The 16,484-nt window shown below is 38.9% G+C and overlaps 3 protein-coding genes across 4 annotated transcripts; 1 reads left to right on the top strand and 2 right to left on the bottom strand.

Annotated features, from left to right (window-relative positions):
- The first annotated feature begins 550 nt into the window (after window positions 1–550).
- On the top strand, window positions 551–4,916 carry nAChRbeta1 (nicotinic acetylcholine receptor beta1). 2 transcript variants are annotated; one of them, XM_076116724.1, is made up of 9 exons: window positions 551–658; window positions 1,667–1,803; window positions 2,102–2,256; window positions 2,355–2,445; window positions 2,528–2,875; window positions 2,968–3,161; window positions 3,249–3,407; window positions 3,516–3,759; window positions 4,075–4,916. In XM_076116724.1, the coding sequence occupies exons 1-9, from the start codon at window positions 598–600 to the stop codon at window positions 4,237–4,239; spliced, it is 1,554 nt and encodes a 517-aa protein (XP_075972839.1). In that variant the 5' UTR covers window positions 551–597; the 3' UTR covers window positions 4,240–4,916. The 2 variants fall into 2 exon arrangements, with proteins under 2 accessions (XP_075972839.1, XP_075972830.1); XM_076116715.1 differs by having other exon boundaries at window positions 3,495–3,759.
- Polr2A (RNA polymerase II subunit RpII215) lies at window positions 4,917–12,527 on the bottom strand. The gene is made up of 7 exons (XM_076116702.1): window positions 12,401–12,527; window positions 11,612–11,881; window positions 11,224–11,530; window positions 10,405–10,696; window positions 6,871–10,298; window positions 6,606–6,794; window positions 4,917–6,495 (listed from the first exon to the last, which is right to left on the bottom strand). The coding sequence occupies exons 1-7, from the start codon at window positions 12,479–12,481 to the stop codon at window positions 5,360–5,362; spliced, it is 5,703 nt and encodes a 1,900-aa protein (XP_075972817.1). The 5' UTR covers window positions 12,482–12,527; the 3' UTR covers window positions 4,917–5,359.
- A 526-nt stretch (window positions 12,528–13,053) lies between these two features.
- On the bottom strand, window positions 13,054–16,369 carry ari-2 (E3 ubiquitin-protein ligase ari-2). Its single transcript, XM_076116755.1, has 9 exons — window positions 16,230–16,369; window positions 15,892–16,162; window positions 15,558–15,804; window positions 14,972–15,147; window positions 14,610–14,795; window positions 14,012–14,194; window positions 13,782–13,898; window positions 13,536–13,688; window positions 13,054–13,360 (listed from the first exon to the last, which is right to left on the bottom strand). The coding sequence occupies exons 2-9, from the start codon at window positions 16,105–16,107 to the stop codon at window positions 13,190–13,192; spliced, it is 1,449 nt and encodes a 482-aa protein (XP_075972870.1). The 5' UTR covers window positions 16,108–16,162; window positions 16,230–16,369; the 3' UTR covers window positions 13,054–13,189.
- Between the last annotated feature and the right edge of the window lie 115 nt (window positions 16,370–16,484).

Genomic DNA, 16,484 nt, shown 5'->3' with positions numbered 1-16,484 from the left:
ATAGTTAAGAATATAGGGGCACAAAATGCAAGCATAAAACATAATGTCAATATGCTGAAAGTAGTTTCGGTGTTAGAGGACCTCTCAGATCGAAGACTTAAGAGTGATGTATAAACCATCCCTGACCTACATAATATTCCCGGTGAGGCGTCGCTGGAGCTGAGCGGTACAGCAATCGATGCTATCCCGCGGGATAACCGCACATGCGCATAACAACCGCTTACTTACACAGCCTTAGCGCAAACATTTTACGAATACTGAGAGTTCAAATTTACAAAATATGACAAACTGAGTAAGACTATATAGTAAGTATAGAAGCTAAATTTACATTTAATTATACCTCAAGCGATAATTAAACGTTCAACTAAACATGTAGGGCAAGATAAAGCTGTACGTAGTTGCAAGTACAAATTAATGCATTCTGTGTCACTTTACAGCGCTATCAAATTGTCGTAATCTAATATTAGTTATTAGTTGTGCAAAATGCATAGTATGCAGTAAGTTGGTGTTGGCGTTTGGGCGGGCTGCATAGGGCGGAGGGTGTGTGGCGAGGCGCGGGGGTGCCGGCGGGCGCTGCGTGCGGCAGTGCGCGCCGCCATGTCGGGCGGGACGCGCGCCTGTCTCCTCGCAGCCGCGCTGCTCACCCTCCTATACTCAGGTACTACGAACTCATATATACGTACACAGACATCAATTACACTCCACTACACACGCTCAATAACCGCAATTAACACAATTCGCAATTATACTAATAATAATATTTTTTAAACAAATTCTGCTACCGGCTTGTCATGTAAATAAGTGCTTTAAACACCTATAAACAAAATAATAGCTGAAAGTTACATATAATTTTCTTTTAATTACGCAAAGGCACATGTGGGCCATATTTCGAATGTTTTTTATGTTACATTTTTAAGAGTGTACTTCAAGATTTCGACTACAATTCAACAACTGCTAATCACCTTATTATTAATCGAACTATTAATTATTTTTCTTAAATACAAGCAGTTTAACATGTAGGAGTGTTTAAAAGCAAAAACAGTGAGAAAAGTGTTCTCCCAAACAACATTATCTCGCGATTCGCTCTTTATTGATCTGTCGTCGCAGCAGCATCTCGGTTGAGATACACGTTGTTCTCCGTGAAAAGCTTTCTGAGAAATCCTCTCCATCAAAATGAATATATTTCAATGTCTCTGTGAAATTTAAGTACCTAATACGAAATAAATAATAACTAGGTATCTGCATTCAGGTGATCTTATGAATACGGATGTATACTATCGTAATATGTATACGTTTTGCTAGTCGATGATGAATATAGGATTCTAAGCACGCCCTTTAAATTGTTATCATATCTTACGGGCTTGCAAATCAATATTATAAGTTAGAAGATTATTAAACTTTATACGAATGTTGTACTTTATACTGTTATAGAAAAAGGCTTAATTAAAACTTTATTCAGATATGTATGCTTTTTAATGGCGCGGCGTGTAGATACGGTCTTTAATGATTACAAAAATGATGCACGAATGCATGAATCGCGATTCGATTGTGTAAAATAATAAATAAGGGTTTTAACCAAGTATACACGATACAGAACTATATAATAGAAAAAAAAACTAAGATACGTTAATTCGTAAAGGCACTAAATCCAAGGGTGTTGTTTCAGGATGGTGTTCAGAAGACGAAGAGCGGCTGGTCCGCGATTTGTTTCGCGGCTACAACAAACTCATCCGCCCAGTACAAAACATGACTCAGAAGGTCGACGTGCGCTTCGGCCTGGCCTTTGTACAGCTCATCAACGTGGTATGTCACCTTTTTTATGTTTTTCACTAACATTATTATGTATTACTAGTGATGTACTGTGTTGGTACATTGACGAGTCCTATGAGGGTGTGTCAACAAACACTTTTCACTACTTTAAGTGTTTGCTGTAATTGATTCCAACCTTTTGTTGTAATGCGCTTTTCACTCATTAATACTTTCTTAATCAGTGCCGATTAATTATAAGGTTAACGAATTAACAGGATATTCTCTTACTATATGTTAGTAAATGTAAGTAATATTAGGGTGAGTGAATATGTGGTGTTGTTTTTGCTTTCAGAATGAAAAGAATCAGATTATGAAGTCAAATGTTTGGCTTCGTTTAGTTTGGATGGACTATCAGCTGATGTGGGATGAGGCCGACTACGGCGGCATAGGCGTACTGCGTCTGCCACCCGACAAGGTCTGGAAACCCGACATAGTACTTTTCAACAAGTAAGTGTTTCAATTACATGTTTATAAATTAAGAATAAGATAAATTATAATATAGGTAGGTATATGCCCGCAATGTGACATTGTTTCCTACTTTGCAGCGCCGACGGAAACTACGAAGTGCGATACAAATCTAACGTATTAATTTATCCCAACGGTGAAGTGTTGTGGGTACCGCCGGCTATTTACCAGGTAATTAATCTTAAAATCTTACGAGTAAGTATAACAGAGATAGTGTTTTAAAAATGATATTAACTCTTTTGTTTGTTTTCAGAGCTCGTGCACTATCGACGTCACATATTTTCCCTTCGATCAACAAACTTGTATTATGAAATTCGGATCATGGACCTTCAACGGCGACCAAGTATCCCTTGCATTATACAACAACAAGAACTTTGTAGATCTGTCCGATTACTGGAAGTCAGGCACATGGGACATCATCGAAGTGCCTGCTTATTTGAATATTTACGAAGGCAATCATCCGACTGAAACGGACATTACATTTTACATTATCATTAGAAGGAAAACCTTGTTCTATACCGTCAACTTAATCCTGCCAACGGTTTTGATCTCGTTCCTTTGCGTTTTAGTATTCTACTTGCCTGCCGAAGCTGGTGAAAAGGTATATCTAACATATTTTACTTATAATTAAAATCCAGCCTTGAGTATTTATTCTTCGGTAGCGTATATACCTATTGTTCATTTGTTTTACAGGTAACATTGGGTATCAGCATTTTACTGTCACTGGTTGTGTTCTTGTTGCTGGTGTCAAAGATTCTACCGCCCACATCTCTCGTGCTGCCGCTTATTGCTAAGTACTTGCTGTTCACATTCATAATGAACACCGTCAGTATCCTAGTAACCGTCATTATCATCAACTGGAATTTCAGGGGTCCAAGAACGCACAGGTGACGTATACTTCATTAAGTTTGATACCCGATAAATGTTTAAAATTTTTGATATTTATTGTTGTACTTAACTGATTCTTTTTACAGGATGCCACTGTGGATCCGAAGTGTGTTCTTGCATTATTTGCCAGCAGCACTGCTTATGCGTCGTCCACGGAAGACCAGGCTGCGATGGATGATGGAGATGCCTGGCATGGGGGCACCGCCACACGCTGCCGCTCCACACGACCTTCCTAAGCACATCAGGTACGTAACACTATAATTATCACTTCTAAACGCTGTTAGTCAGTTCATGCCTGACACGTGAACCTTGTGCATATACTAACTTCTTAGTGCGATTGGTGCAAAACAAAGCAAAATGGAGGCGATGGAGATGTCGGACCTGCACCACCCGAACTGCAAGATCAACCGTGCTGCCGGTGGCGGTGAGGTCGGGGCGCTCGGAGGTCTCGGCGCACTGGGCGGCCTCGGCCTCGGAGGGGAGAGGAGAGAATCAGAGAGCTCCGACTCGCTCTTACTGTCCCCTGAAGCAGCGAAGGCGACAGAAGCGGTGGAGTTTATCGCTGAACATCTACGTAATGAAGATCTGTATATTCAGGTTAGTTATCAAAAACAACATAACATTAATTTGTACTTTTGTTTTTAATTAATAATCAATAATCTGTCTATACAGTGCAAACAGCAGTATTGATTTAATGACTGACTGATTAACATAATATGAGCGCAGCCCCCAAAGTACTGAGACTAAAAACTTGACATTTTGCACCGCACTTATTTTTACAGTGAAGGCACTTAAAACGTATGATAAATTACAATAAACACACTGTTTGATTTTCCCAAGTTTCAAATTTCCCAATTTCACTCTAATGTTTGACAATTGTCCCAGTAAACGATCCGTTTTATTTATTTACAGACTCGTGAAGATTGGAAGTACGTAGCAATGGTGATCGACAGGCTACAGCTGTACATATTCTTCATCGTGACCACTGCGGGCACAGTTGGTATCCTGATGGACGCACCGCACATCTTCGAGTACGTCGACCAGGATCGTATCATAGAAATATATCGAGGGAAATAAATACTTAGTCTTAAGTACGAAAGAGAATTGCTTAAAAACGGCTTCCATAATATTCATTACCTATTTGTATTTTTTCGTAAGTAGCTCATGTTTTATATAAATGTACGTAAGGTGTATTGCTATTAGGTAGACAGATACAGCACAGAAAAAGAATATCATTTAAAACATTTATTTCTCTAGTTACCATCGAAGAAATATTTGTGTTGCAATAACTACCAAAATTACCTAATAATAATATCTGGCTTAGTGTGTAAGTAACTTAAAGAATATAAAATGGCTGTGTTCGAAGTTTATAAAAGCACAATAGATAATTAGTAATAAGTGGTTTGTATTTTGTAATTGTATTAAGATATAATACTATAGGAATGTAGATAGTAGATATTACTTCTCCAATTATTTCACTCTTAATTTTATCCCTATTTTAAGGCATGTCTCAAGCAGCTTACACTGTGGTCATTGAGATTTTTGTTATTTTGTAGTTGTCGTTATATCATTTGAATTGTTAATGTTTAATTTAAAATATTTAATAATGTTCATTGTTTTTGTTATACAAGTTTTATAAACCCCAACTACGAATACGTCGTTGTCGTGAGATCGCAGATCTTAATTGCGATAGTTACAATTACTGGTAGTATGTATTAAAACTGGGACATTACTAATAAAATAAAAGTTCGAAATATAAATATTGTTGTTTATTTTCCACCAAAAAATGCTTAACAATTGAATTATAACATAATCATTATAATAGGTAACACTATTGAATATACTTATGTTGAAAGTTTATGTCACTAAAGCCTATTCAGAGAAATCAAGTCAATAAAATCATAGGTACAGTAAGTTAAGTGGCGGAGTGTCAACACACTTCTACAACTTACACGTGAACGGGTATTTCACACAAAATGCTGAAACTAACAATAATATTACAAACAAATCATAAAAGTGATGGAAAGATATCATAACTATAACATTGTTTGATAGAAACTTAGCCTAATTATATCTACGGATCTTAAAATACATTCTTTTTTTTTACTTTTTAATTTCCAATATTGGAAATTGAAAATATTTACAAGAAGTTTTCATGTAACGACTAAAAAGAAATAAAAAAAAGAAATTAATTAATCTAATCATCGCCGTCGTCATAGTTAGGTGAAGTAGGAGAGTATGTAGGTGAAGTTGGGGAGTAAGTCGTGGGTCCGGCGGCGGACGGAGAGTAGGCGGGGGATGAGGGAGAGTAGTTGGATGAGGTCGGTGTGTACGTCGGAGACGTCGGTGAATATTTGGTTGATGAGGGAGAGTAGCCCGGGGATGACGGGGAGTAATTCGGCGGAGACGGCGAGTAATTCGGTGAAGACGGTGAGTACCGCGTGCTTCCCGCGTGCTGCGGAGATGACGGTGAATAGGCCGGGCTCGCCGGAGAGTACTGCGGACTCGTCGGGGAATATTGCGGGCTGGTAGGTGAATACGTCGGACTTCCTCCGGCGATTGATGGTGATGTGGGGGAATAGTTAGGCGAGGGAGAGTATTTCGGCGATGATGGGGAGTAACTGGGTGACGTCGGTGAATACGCCGGTGAAGTGGGTGAGTACGACGGACTTGTAGGCGAATACGCTGGGGACGTGGGTGTGTAGTTCGGTGACGACGGAGAATAACTTGGAGACGCGGGACTGTAGACCGGACTCGTCGGCGAGTAGCTCGGTGAAGACGGCGAATAGCCGGGAGAAGTCGGTGAATACGCTGGGCTGGTCGGGGAGTACGATGGACTCGTCGGTGAATATGATGGACTAGTCGGCGAGTAGCTAGGTGATGTAGGCGAGTAGCTCGGAGACGTCGGCGAATACGCGGGACTGGTCGGAGAATAACTCGGTGACGTAGGTGAATAGCTCGGCGAAGTCGGAGAATACGACGGTGATGTCGGGGAGTAGCCGGGGGACGTGGGAGAATAGCTGGGCGATGTCGGCGAGTAGATCGGAGACGTGGGCGAATAATTTGGTGAAGTCGGTGAATATGAAGGACTCGTAGGAGAATAGTGCGGTGACGTGGGAGTGAGACTGGGTGACGCCGGCGCGTACACTGGACTTGTCGGAGAATACGAGGGCGAAGCGGCGGCCGGCGACGTGTAGGGCGACAGCGGCGGGCCGGGGGAGCCGGGCGAGCCGGGCTGCGGCGACCACGCGCTGTACGCGGGAGACATGCCTGAAGCGTCCGATGCGCCCGACGGCGAGAATGATGGACCACCCGGCGTCATACTGCTTCCCACTGCAAATAAAATACACAATAACGATTAATAACATTGCAATTCCAATTAGGGATTGGTAATCTAATACAAGAACGATATGTTCATAATCATTTGTCAGTTTGGTTCTTACCTTGGCCAGGAGACCATGCACTGCTGCCATATCCGGGTGTGTTTTGCGTAGACCACGGCGTCATTAACGGTGTCATCGACGGAGTGCCCACTCCGAAGTACATGCCGCCTCCGACTCCGCCCACACCGAGGCCGCCCATCTCCATTCCGTGTTTGCATTTCTCAGCGTCGAGTAGCAAATCGAAGCAACCTGGACAACCACAATTTACACACCAGAATTAAAAATACTCTTACTAATTTGAAAAGGATTCTAAATGATTTCTTACCAGTTCCCATCCTAGGCAGTTGGCCCATGATAATATTTTCAGATACACCTCTCATAGGATCCACTTCGGCGTGACTGGCGGCGTCCAACAGCACGTCCACGGTTTCTTCGAAGGAGCATCTCATAAGCGCACCAGTGTCCTGTCTGTTAATACCGTGACGAGTGATAGCCATAAGATGACCTTTAGCAGTCATGACGTCACAAAGCAACGCAAGATGACGGTAGTTCACGTATAGACCGTAGAACTGCAATACAGCGTTCATTTCCTTTTCAACGGATTTACGCACAGCCTCTATGCCCAACACTTGGAATATTTCACAAATGTCGTTACTGAATGTCCTAATGGGATCCACATCCCTTTCAGACAATACCTTCATTAATGAGGTACCGTCAGTTTCCAATAGCCATTCTGCAATAGGCTTGAACTCTCCTTGTTCAGTGATAATAATACGCTTCTTGGCTTCAGTCTGTGGTAAATGCATGTATACTTTAGCGATGGCTTCGATACCCTGAAGGGTCATGTCTGATAACATGTTAGCTTCAATACATCTCAAGAACATGTCATCCTCCATTTTGTCAACTGTTTCTTCGTCATTATCTTGGAATTTACTTTCCTCGTTATTCATAATCCTAATTCGCAATACAAGTTTTTCGGCGTTATCGTCGTTGAAGATACAGTTTAAGTCGTCACCAAAGCCAGCGTTAATCTTTTCAGCGATCTGTTCCATAGTCAATTTTTTATCTGTCATCCTCTTACGATCTAGTTCAATACGTAACAACCACGGTGAAATCTTTGTGGGGTCAAAGTCAGGCATTTCATAGTAAACGTTGACAAACTCCTGATCTTCAGCAATGACAGTGTTTTGAGGGTCTGGGTCATAGTAAATTGCCGTGTTGGCTGTGACTTTACGCAAAGTAGTGTGTTCCAGTCTGCAAAGTACATTCTTAGCCTTTTCGGCATCTCTTGCTGCGCCTCCCGTTAAGAACACAGTGAGTGAAGGAGCTTTAGGTTTCTTTGAGATGTTGATAATTTCCTTAAGACGCGGTACACCGAGAGTTACGTTCTTGGACGACACACCGGCAAAATGGAAAGTGTTCAGTGTCATCTGCGTGGCCGGCTCACCGAGAGACTGGGCGGCTAGAGCGCCTACCATTTCACCAGGGTTCACTTGCGCTTGCTGGAATCTGGTTTCGATTTCTCCAATCAACCAATCAAAAGCTACAGCTGAGAGCCTATATTCTTCAGACACAAACTTTGTACATAAAGTTGACCTCACCAAGCACTGGAATAGTAAAGTAGCGTTCTCGTTGGCTTGTTTCGATAAGCGATCCTCACCTGCCACAATAACACATTTGTTCAGAAGATCTTTGACTCCTTGAATTACTCTTATGGGGCTAAGATCTGTGGGCATTCTCTTATTAATGTGGAATGTCTTCTGTGCATTCCAAATCATTCTCTTGAAATTGCAAGGCAATACCACTTTGGATTCACCACTGGGGAAAATCTGTCGTAATACTTCTCGATCCTTGCACAGTTGCTCCCATTCACTCTCCAGGTCGCTAATAACGTAACCAGATTCTGTCAACTCTTTTATAATTTCTTCACAGAATATTCGCTTCAAATACCTCTCATTTGATGGATCAAATTTGAATTTCTTTTCAAATGCCTTGTTGGACAGTTTAATTGTAGGCAGAACTTGGAACTCTACAGTTTCTCCCGCCAAGCCGTCTTCACCATATCTCAATTGGATCAGTTGTCCGACAGAGTTACGCACGGTGCCGTCATAATGTACCATTACAGACTCCATAGCCTTTATCAGACGACGCTGGATGTATCCAGTTTCGGCAGTTTTTACAGCAGTATCGATAAGACCCTCACGACCTCCCATAGCGTGGAAATAAAACTCCGAAGGCGTCAAACCGGCAAGATATGAATTTTCTACGAAACCTCTAGACTCAGGACCGTAATCGTCTTTGATGAAGTGCGGCAGAGTTCTTTTACGGAACCCGAACGGAATACGTTTACCTTCAACGTTCTGTTGTCCCACACAGGCAATAACCTGAGAAATGTTAATGTTGGATCCCTTAGAACCGGCGACCACCATAGCCTTTAGATTGTTGTACTCAGTAAGAGATTTCTTGGCTGATCCACCAGTTTTGTCACGAGCGTCGTTTAGAATACGATTTACTTGATTTTCGAAAGTCTGCCTAAGAGTGTTACCAGGCGTGGGCTCCAATTCCATGTTGTGAGCTTTCTGAATGACTTCTATGACATCCTCTTTGGCTTTTACGATGGCACGCTGAATTTCTTGATAGGTCTGAGGATCAGCAATAGTGTCACCAATACCGATAGAGTGACCTTCGAGTAGCAACCAGTTGTTGATCACAGTCTGAATATTACCATAGAAGCGACCGGCCGTTTCGTGACCCAGTTCCAACATGCAAATATGAAGCAGAGAACCAGCCGACGCACCAAGAGACTTTTTACACAGAATACCCATGAGCAGTTCTCCGTGCTCCACTACGACTTTTGTATCTCCGGGAGAAATCCATTTATAAGGACCATCATCCTCTTCATCAGGATGTGTGGAATGAGTTCGAAGCATGTTAATAGGTCCGGGAATGATGAGAGTGAATATTTGTTTTCCAGTCCAGAGTGGTTGCGGTTTCAGAATACAGGGTTGCGGAATTTTACCATCCCAAGTGGGTAAGAACATGAGTAGATTCATGACTTGCTCTTTAGTGAGGAACACATCTCTCTTTGTCATTTTCCTGACTGCAGTCAGTGTGTCCTGCACAATACCCATAACAGGTTGGTTGGCTTGTGGAGTGATAATTTGTCTAGGTGTTATGTGAATATTTTCGACCTCTGCCCTTGTTTCCATAGATTGGGGCACGTGCAAATTCATTTCGTCGCCATCAAAATCAGCGTTGTATGGAGATGTGCAACTCAAGTTCATACGGAATGTCGACCACGGTAGTACTTTGACCCTGTGTCCCATCATACTCATTTTGTGTAGCGTCGGTTGACGATTGAATATAACCAGATCGTCGTCTCTTAGATGACGTTCTACTTTATAACCATGTTGTAAATGCAAATCAGATGGTTTTGGATGGAACCGCAAGTCTATTCTTTCGCCATTGTCTCTCACAATGTATTTTGCTCCTGGATATTGTGCATTGCCTCTCCTCACCAGTTCTTGCATTCTGTCAATATTGAATGGTGTCACCAATTCTGGGAAGGTCAAATTTTGGGCAATAGACCTTGGAACTCCTACTTGGTCAATACGTAAATTAGGATCTGGTGTGATGACAGTACGAGCTGAGAAGTCAACACGTTTTCCCATGAGATTTCCTCTGATTCTGCCTTCCTTTCCTTTGAGACGGGCTTTGATAGCTTTGAGTGGTTTTCCTGATTTCTGCATGGCTCTGTAAATGATTAAACAAACATTAGAAAAAGGAAATATTAAAACAAAAGTAAAACAAAAATAAATCTATCTCATTATAAATCTAAAAAGTGATAAAAAATACTTACTTGGGCATACCAGGCATGTCATTATCTACAAATGTGGCTACATGAAACTGCAGGAGTCTTATATTTTCAGCGAGCACATGGGCTGCGGCTCCCGACTGTTCATTCCTCATCAATTCATTGTTAGCCTTTATAATGTCAGAAAGTTTGTGTGTTAAATCATCCTGGTTCTTGGCTGAACCAAACATCACTACGGCAGGCCTCACTGACAGTGGAGGTACTGGCAGTACAGTTATTATCATCCAATCAGGTCTGGCAAATTTAGGATCCATACCCAGTATAAATGACTCTTCATCTACAATGTACAAGGAAAATGCAACATTAGAAAAAAGTACTTTTGCATTGCAAGTAAACAACATGTACTCATGTCAATATTATGTATGAATCATAGTCAATATTATATATGAGGAATATTGTTATTTGCAATGGATGGAAAACCTTAGAAGATCCTTAAAAAAATATTCAAAGATTACTATTTATTAGTAACTGCAACCCTTTAGGTCTTTGACCCACAATAATGAATTAATATGTACAACTTGATAAGAATTTTTTTATCTAAATTAACAGTATATGTATAACTTTTTTGTTCTAATCTTCTCGACAATCGTAGCTACACTCAGACTGTTACATTTATAATAATTTTACTAAAATGTAAGATCTAAAATATCACAATAAATTCAATTTTGGGGGTGAAAACATACTATCCAATAATCCAATGAACCAATACAAAATAAATTATAAATACACCTTTCACTTCAATATCAAGATCAAGATGTTGAAATATTGCATCATATTATTGTTTTCACACTGGTAAATACCCACCTGTGATATGTTTGAGAATTTCAAATACTCGCTCAGCTGTGATTACTATTTTCTTTTCTTGTGTATCTTCATTGGCATGTTTCCATTCAGCTGTGAGATCAAGACCCTGTCTCCTAATGGATGGCTGATAATGTCCACAACCTCCATGGCCAGAACCTTTTTTACCTTCTTCTCCTTCTTTTCCTATATCCATGTCTTCACCACCCTCACAAATATTCTTGCCTTTACATAAATCATAGACATATGTTAACCTCTTACGAGGCTGACCTTTTGATTTCATTACAACTTCTTTGATTTTTGGATTTGTCTAAAAGATAATATACATCATTAGTTTAAAGTAATTATTATGTCATCTTGATTTATTACCATAGAAAAAGAATGGACTTACTGGGCTGACAAGTAATTTGGAACAATAAAAACAAACACATCTAAGTATTTTTATTGTTTTGGTTATAAAACCAATGTGAAAAACTGGCTTTGCCAAGTCAATATGTCCGAAGTGTCCTGGACACTCTGTCATGTTTCCTGCACAAGTCTGACATCTGGAACTCCGATCAATCACCCCTTGTCTCGGATCCATAAGTCCACCAAGCTTGGGTCTACCACCCTCCATGGTTTCGGGGAAGCGAATACCCCCATCTGTGACTGACATACGCCGCTAAAACACAAATTATATATTATAGCAGATTTACAATAAGCTGTACAAACTTATCAGTGTTATCTTTATGTCTTTATGTATAATTATCTGACTCATTATACCCACTTGATACCATTCATAATAGCATCGTCGCTCGCGTTAGCTCCATACAAATACGTATAACTAATAATAACTCGGATAAGAGTAAATAACAGTATTTTACAGCACAAGTAAACTTTTGCACAAAGTTGTCCAATGAAAATAAAATGCCATAGGTCTTTAATAGTACAAGCATCATGTGCATCACGGTTTGTTTACTACCCATTATAATAAATAGTAAATCAGATATTGTTCATCGTAAACATTGTAGGATTTATTGGAACTAAACGAGTTAATATAATAAGGAAACTTATGGCCCACAACGCGAACTGCGTGCCACTTCAGTGACTCGTTTTATCGTGCCCTACACACGTCTACAATGGGACAATTTATGTGTGATTCCGAACTACTGACAAATATGTGTCTAAAAACATTACTTACGATTTCATCTGGCGATAATATACCAAACTGTACTCTTTTTACCAGGCGCAAAGGCGCCTTCGAGTCATTCGTGGTAGCCATTTTGTTGGCTACTAGTGTTGCTCAAACATAATCAGCAGCTTTAAAGGTCATTAGTCTATGGTACGTTGCTAGAGTTGCACCTCAACATACTAAAAGAGATAGTTTGTTAAATCTACGCTGATATTCTCGACATTCTCATAATACTCTACTATTAAAAGTTACGGTTTATGTTTGTCTTTTTTAGATTCATAAACGATTAGGTATTATTGGGGTATAAATATTATTTGGATATAAGAGGATTGGGTACAATATTATACAAAAATCAAATATTCTCGTATTTTATTTTACATAATATCCATTTAAACATTATAACTACGCAAGTGTACTCATGGTTTAAATAAGTTATACCAAATTATGATTATAAATTTTATTGATAGTTATTATTTTTTAGAATACCTAAATGTGATTATACTTATCCTCGGTACATATTCATTTTGTTAGGCCCTGGGCAAAATAATGAAATTTATTTTAAATCTAAAGCTTCCGGAAGTCTAAACTATCCCAACTGAACCAATTTATACAGACAGTAAATTGATACACACTAATCTGGCACAAATAAAACAATATTATATTATTACTATTTTTATTGCAAAGTTATGTTAATAAATATACTTTGGCAGAACAAAAAGATTCTAGCATTCACAATATTATACAAACTCGGCGTATAGAAACTATGTATTTAAAAGGACTCATGATGTTCCTATTACACTATACTTTACTGCTCGAAGCATTACTGATGTGGAATTCAAGAAAATCTTTCAACAAAGTAGTTCGTCTTTTTTCAGCAATATCCATTTGATTTTCTAGGTCACCTCTGTCTGTTGTTTCTGCTCTTTCAACTTTCCAAGATAAATTTTCAATTTCCGCTTCTAGTTGCGCCTAAAGACAGAAAATAAAGTTATTTCTTACATTAAAAGAAGGATATATATATCTAGAAGGCTAGTTACCATGATATATCAATATTTAATGTAATACATTTTCTTATTTTTAAATATATCCTGCAGCTTTCAACACTGGGCATTATAAGTTCTTAATTTCGAAATGTTAAACCTACCTGTTGGTATTCAAATAATTCCTTACGAGGCCCAACTTCCATGTAATAAGCATAAGGGTATGTGTACTGTAAAGTGTAGCGACAGCGTTTTAACAACTTTGCAGCATCCCACAAGTACTGCCAATCAATCCAAGTGCCTTCTCCTGCCATCACCTATTTAGAAAAATTATATAAAACATGATTAAAGTTACAATTTTATGTATCTGTTTTATTATTGCAATTAAATAGCAAATAATATAGTCCAACCTTCTGGTTAATGCGACTTTTCTGCTCAGCTAAAGTTTGTTCTTCCAGTTTTAGAGATCGAGCATGATTCTCCCATCTTTCATAATAATGTAAATATTTCTTTAAAGCTTCCCTTGCCTATAAAGTTAATAAGATTATTCAATGTCATGAATAGAAAATAACCACCAGTAAACAAATTTACCCTTTTTAACACATATGTTATCACATCTGTCATGGTTTGCTATACATACTTGAGCATGCTGACTATCATTAGGATTGGGATCTTCTTTATAACGACTGCACTCATAATACTCAGAGCCATGGGTCTTCCAGTCTCCTAGACAGACCCAGCAGAAGTCATGCCTGCATGCACCACATTGCATATGATTGCAACCACCATTCTTTTCTATGCAGATTTGACATTTAGGACAATCCTGAAAACAAAGTAGACAGGCTGTACTTAGTACAGCCGCAACTGATTTACGTGAAATGTCTTATCATCTGAAAGGTACATCAGTTCTCAACATTTTTCTTCTCATTTTCGTAAAATTCTCTACTGGTTCAATTTATTATATTTATCATAGTTCATTGGTTTACAGAACTAAGATAGAAAAGTCTATATAATATGTAGTTATTATTATTTTAAAATTATATTCTTCATAGTTAATTCCTTGATATACCTTTTCAAGATAAAACAATCCACATTAATATGAAGCTCTTGTTCAAAATGTCTGTTTAAATGCTGGTCTTATGGAACAAAGCCATAGTTTAAGATACTGATAATATTTTTATGTTGATATTGTCATAAAAATATACAGTATACATGAGCATTCTGGTTCACATTTTTACCTTAGTGTGAGCACTTATATAGTTTGCAGTTTCAGAATCATCAGCACACTTGGTAAGCCAGCGACGAATAGTAGAGCAGTCAGTAGGTGCATGATGAGGTGCTCCACAAGAGAAACATGTCAGCAGCTCACAGCCCTGACACTCCACGCGACGTGCGCCTTCACGAGTCCCAGCACGAAATATCCACTAAAATTAGAATAGTAAATAGCATGATACAAATATATCAGTTTTTTTTTTTAATTTAGACTTATATATGACATAATCAAGTTGATTTTACATAAGTGAGTACATTTTGTATGCATTTTAAAAAGATAATGGCAACATATTTATTTAACAATACAACAGCCACTTATAATGCTTACCTGACAGTTAGGACCAGGGCAGAATCTAAGCTCAGGGTGTGACTTAACATGATCCTTGAACATAAACTGCTGATATCTGTCACGCAACGTAGGCTTAGTAACATGAGACAGAACAAAGTCTTCAGGAGCTCTCACCTCACACTCCTGGGCCATACACTGAATAGTGTTGGACACACCTGGGAAAGCAGATACATATCAGTGTAGCATAGTGGCTATTATGACACATACACCTACCTATTTCCATAAATCACTCAATGAAAAGCTCAGGACTGCATTATGTCACATTACATAACACCAAAATGAAGATAATAAGTATTTATATTAAATTTAATTTGAGTAATTTGTAGATTTAAGTAACCATACAGATTTATAATGTTATTGTTGTTACTTGTCTTAGTCATAATAATAACATGAATTGTCTAGCTGCTAATAGAGTTTTTAACTGAAGAGTAGAGGAAGATGCATTAGCAAGATTATATAGATTTCATTCCTGATTCTTCTTATCATTGTATCTTAACAAGGACACTTCTCATACTCTTTAAAGTCTGTAGTGTATGTGTAAGCAATCTGTTTACCAAATATTTACCTTGCATGATTTGTACTTCAAAATGCATCGCCCAGCAGTCATTGCAGAAATAGTGGCCACAAGCAAGTGCACTGTACTTGTGTAATGCTGGAGTGCTAGCACATACAGCACAGCTGGTTCGACTGGAGCCAGCCAGGGCCGACGGCACGCGCGGCTTCACATGACTAAACACCAACACCTCATTGGCGTTCTCTTTATACTTATTTATAATCTCTTGAGCATTCCATTCATATGCATGAAGTGTTACCTGCAATACGCCAATTTCAAATACACCACGAATTAACAATGATATACATACAAACTACCTGCAACTGCTCGTAACATAGGTACAAACCTTGGCCAGCGACGGCGTTATCTGAAGGCTATTGCTGAGCAATTCAATCGATTCATTCAGAAGTTTCTCCACTTCTTCTACTCTGAGACAGTTGTAAGCAAAATATTCAGGGTCTGACTTAGTACGATCCACTGTCTCCATGTCACAGTCATCTTGTTCTCCGTAATAATCGTACTCGTCGTTGTCCGAATATTCCATATCAGATTCCGCAGACATTTTGTTGGTTTTCTGGTTGCCGTATTTTAAGACGAAACGAAGATGAAGAAAATCACTGCAAAATATAATTCGGTTTCAAATGTTCTTTATACATTAACCAATGCAAAATAAAAGTTACATACTTGTTAAAAGCAATCCAAGAATTCTGTAAAATAACAACAACAACGCAAGGTACTTCACTGTCTCGTTTCCTTGTTTTTTTTTCTTTACGCTGACGCTGACTGACGGACTCTGTGCTCTGTGGGAGACTGGAGATGAGACAAGAGACTTCAATATAGCGTTGAATAACCGTATTTTTTTTAGGCGATTATTTTAAAAATCTTAAATAATAAGGTTACCTAACACAATATACACATAAGTAGTCAACAGACAGCACA

This window comes from Anticarsia gemmatalis, chromosome 1 (genome assembly GCF_050436995.1).
Source record: "Anticarsia gemmatalis isolate Benzon Research Colony breed Stoneville strain chromosome 1, ilAntGemm2 primary, whole genome shotgun sequence".
NCBI classification, from domain to species: domain Eukaryota; kingdom Metazoa; phylum Arthropoda; class Insecta; order Lepidoptera; family Erebidae; genus Anticarsia; species Anticarsia gemmatalis.
The sequence above is the reverse complement of the archived record's forward strand: the minus strand, read 5'-3'. Positions and strand labels throughout refer to the sequence as shown.

Bases quoted from the DNA above. Each gene is read 5' to 3' on its own strand.
- nAChRbeta1 (XM_076116715.1), top strand. From the start codon at position 598: ATGTCGGGCGGGACGCGCGCCTGTCTCCTCGCAGCCGCGCTGCTCACC. The intron at 2,257-2,354 runs GTAAGTGTTTCA...CCTACTTTGCAG, and splicing joins GACATAGTACTTTTCAACAA to CGCCGACGGAAACTACGAAG. The intron at 3,162-3,248 runs GTGACGTATACT...TTCTTTTTACAG, and splicing joins AGGGGTCCAAGAACGCACAG to GATGCCACTGTGGATCCGAA.
- Polr2A (XM_076116702.1), bottom strand. From the start codon at position 12,481: ATGGCTACCACGAATGACTCGAAGGCGCCTTTGCGCCTGGTAAAAAGA. The intron at 10,697-11,223 runs GTGGGTATTTAC...TGTACATTGTAG, and splicing joins AATTCTCAAACATATCACAG to ATGAAGAGTCATTTATACTG. The intron at 6,496-6,605 runs GTAAGAACCAAA...TTTTATTTGCAG, and splicing joins TGCATGGTCTCCTGGCCAAG to TGGGAAGCAGTATGACGCCG.
- ari-2 (XM_076116755.1), bottom strand. From the start codon at position 16,107: ATGTCTGCGGAATCTGATATGGAATATTCGGACAACGACGAGTACGAT. The intron at 14,195-14,609 runs GTAAAAATGTGA...CTTTGTTTTCAG, and splicing joins ATATAAGTGCTCACACTAAG to GATTGTCCTAAATGTCAAAT. The intron at 13,899-14,011 runs GTATGTATAGCA...TTAACTTTATAG, and splicing joins ATGATAGTCAGCATGCTCAA to GCAAGGGAAGCTTTAAAGAA.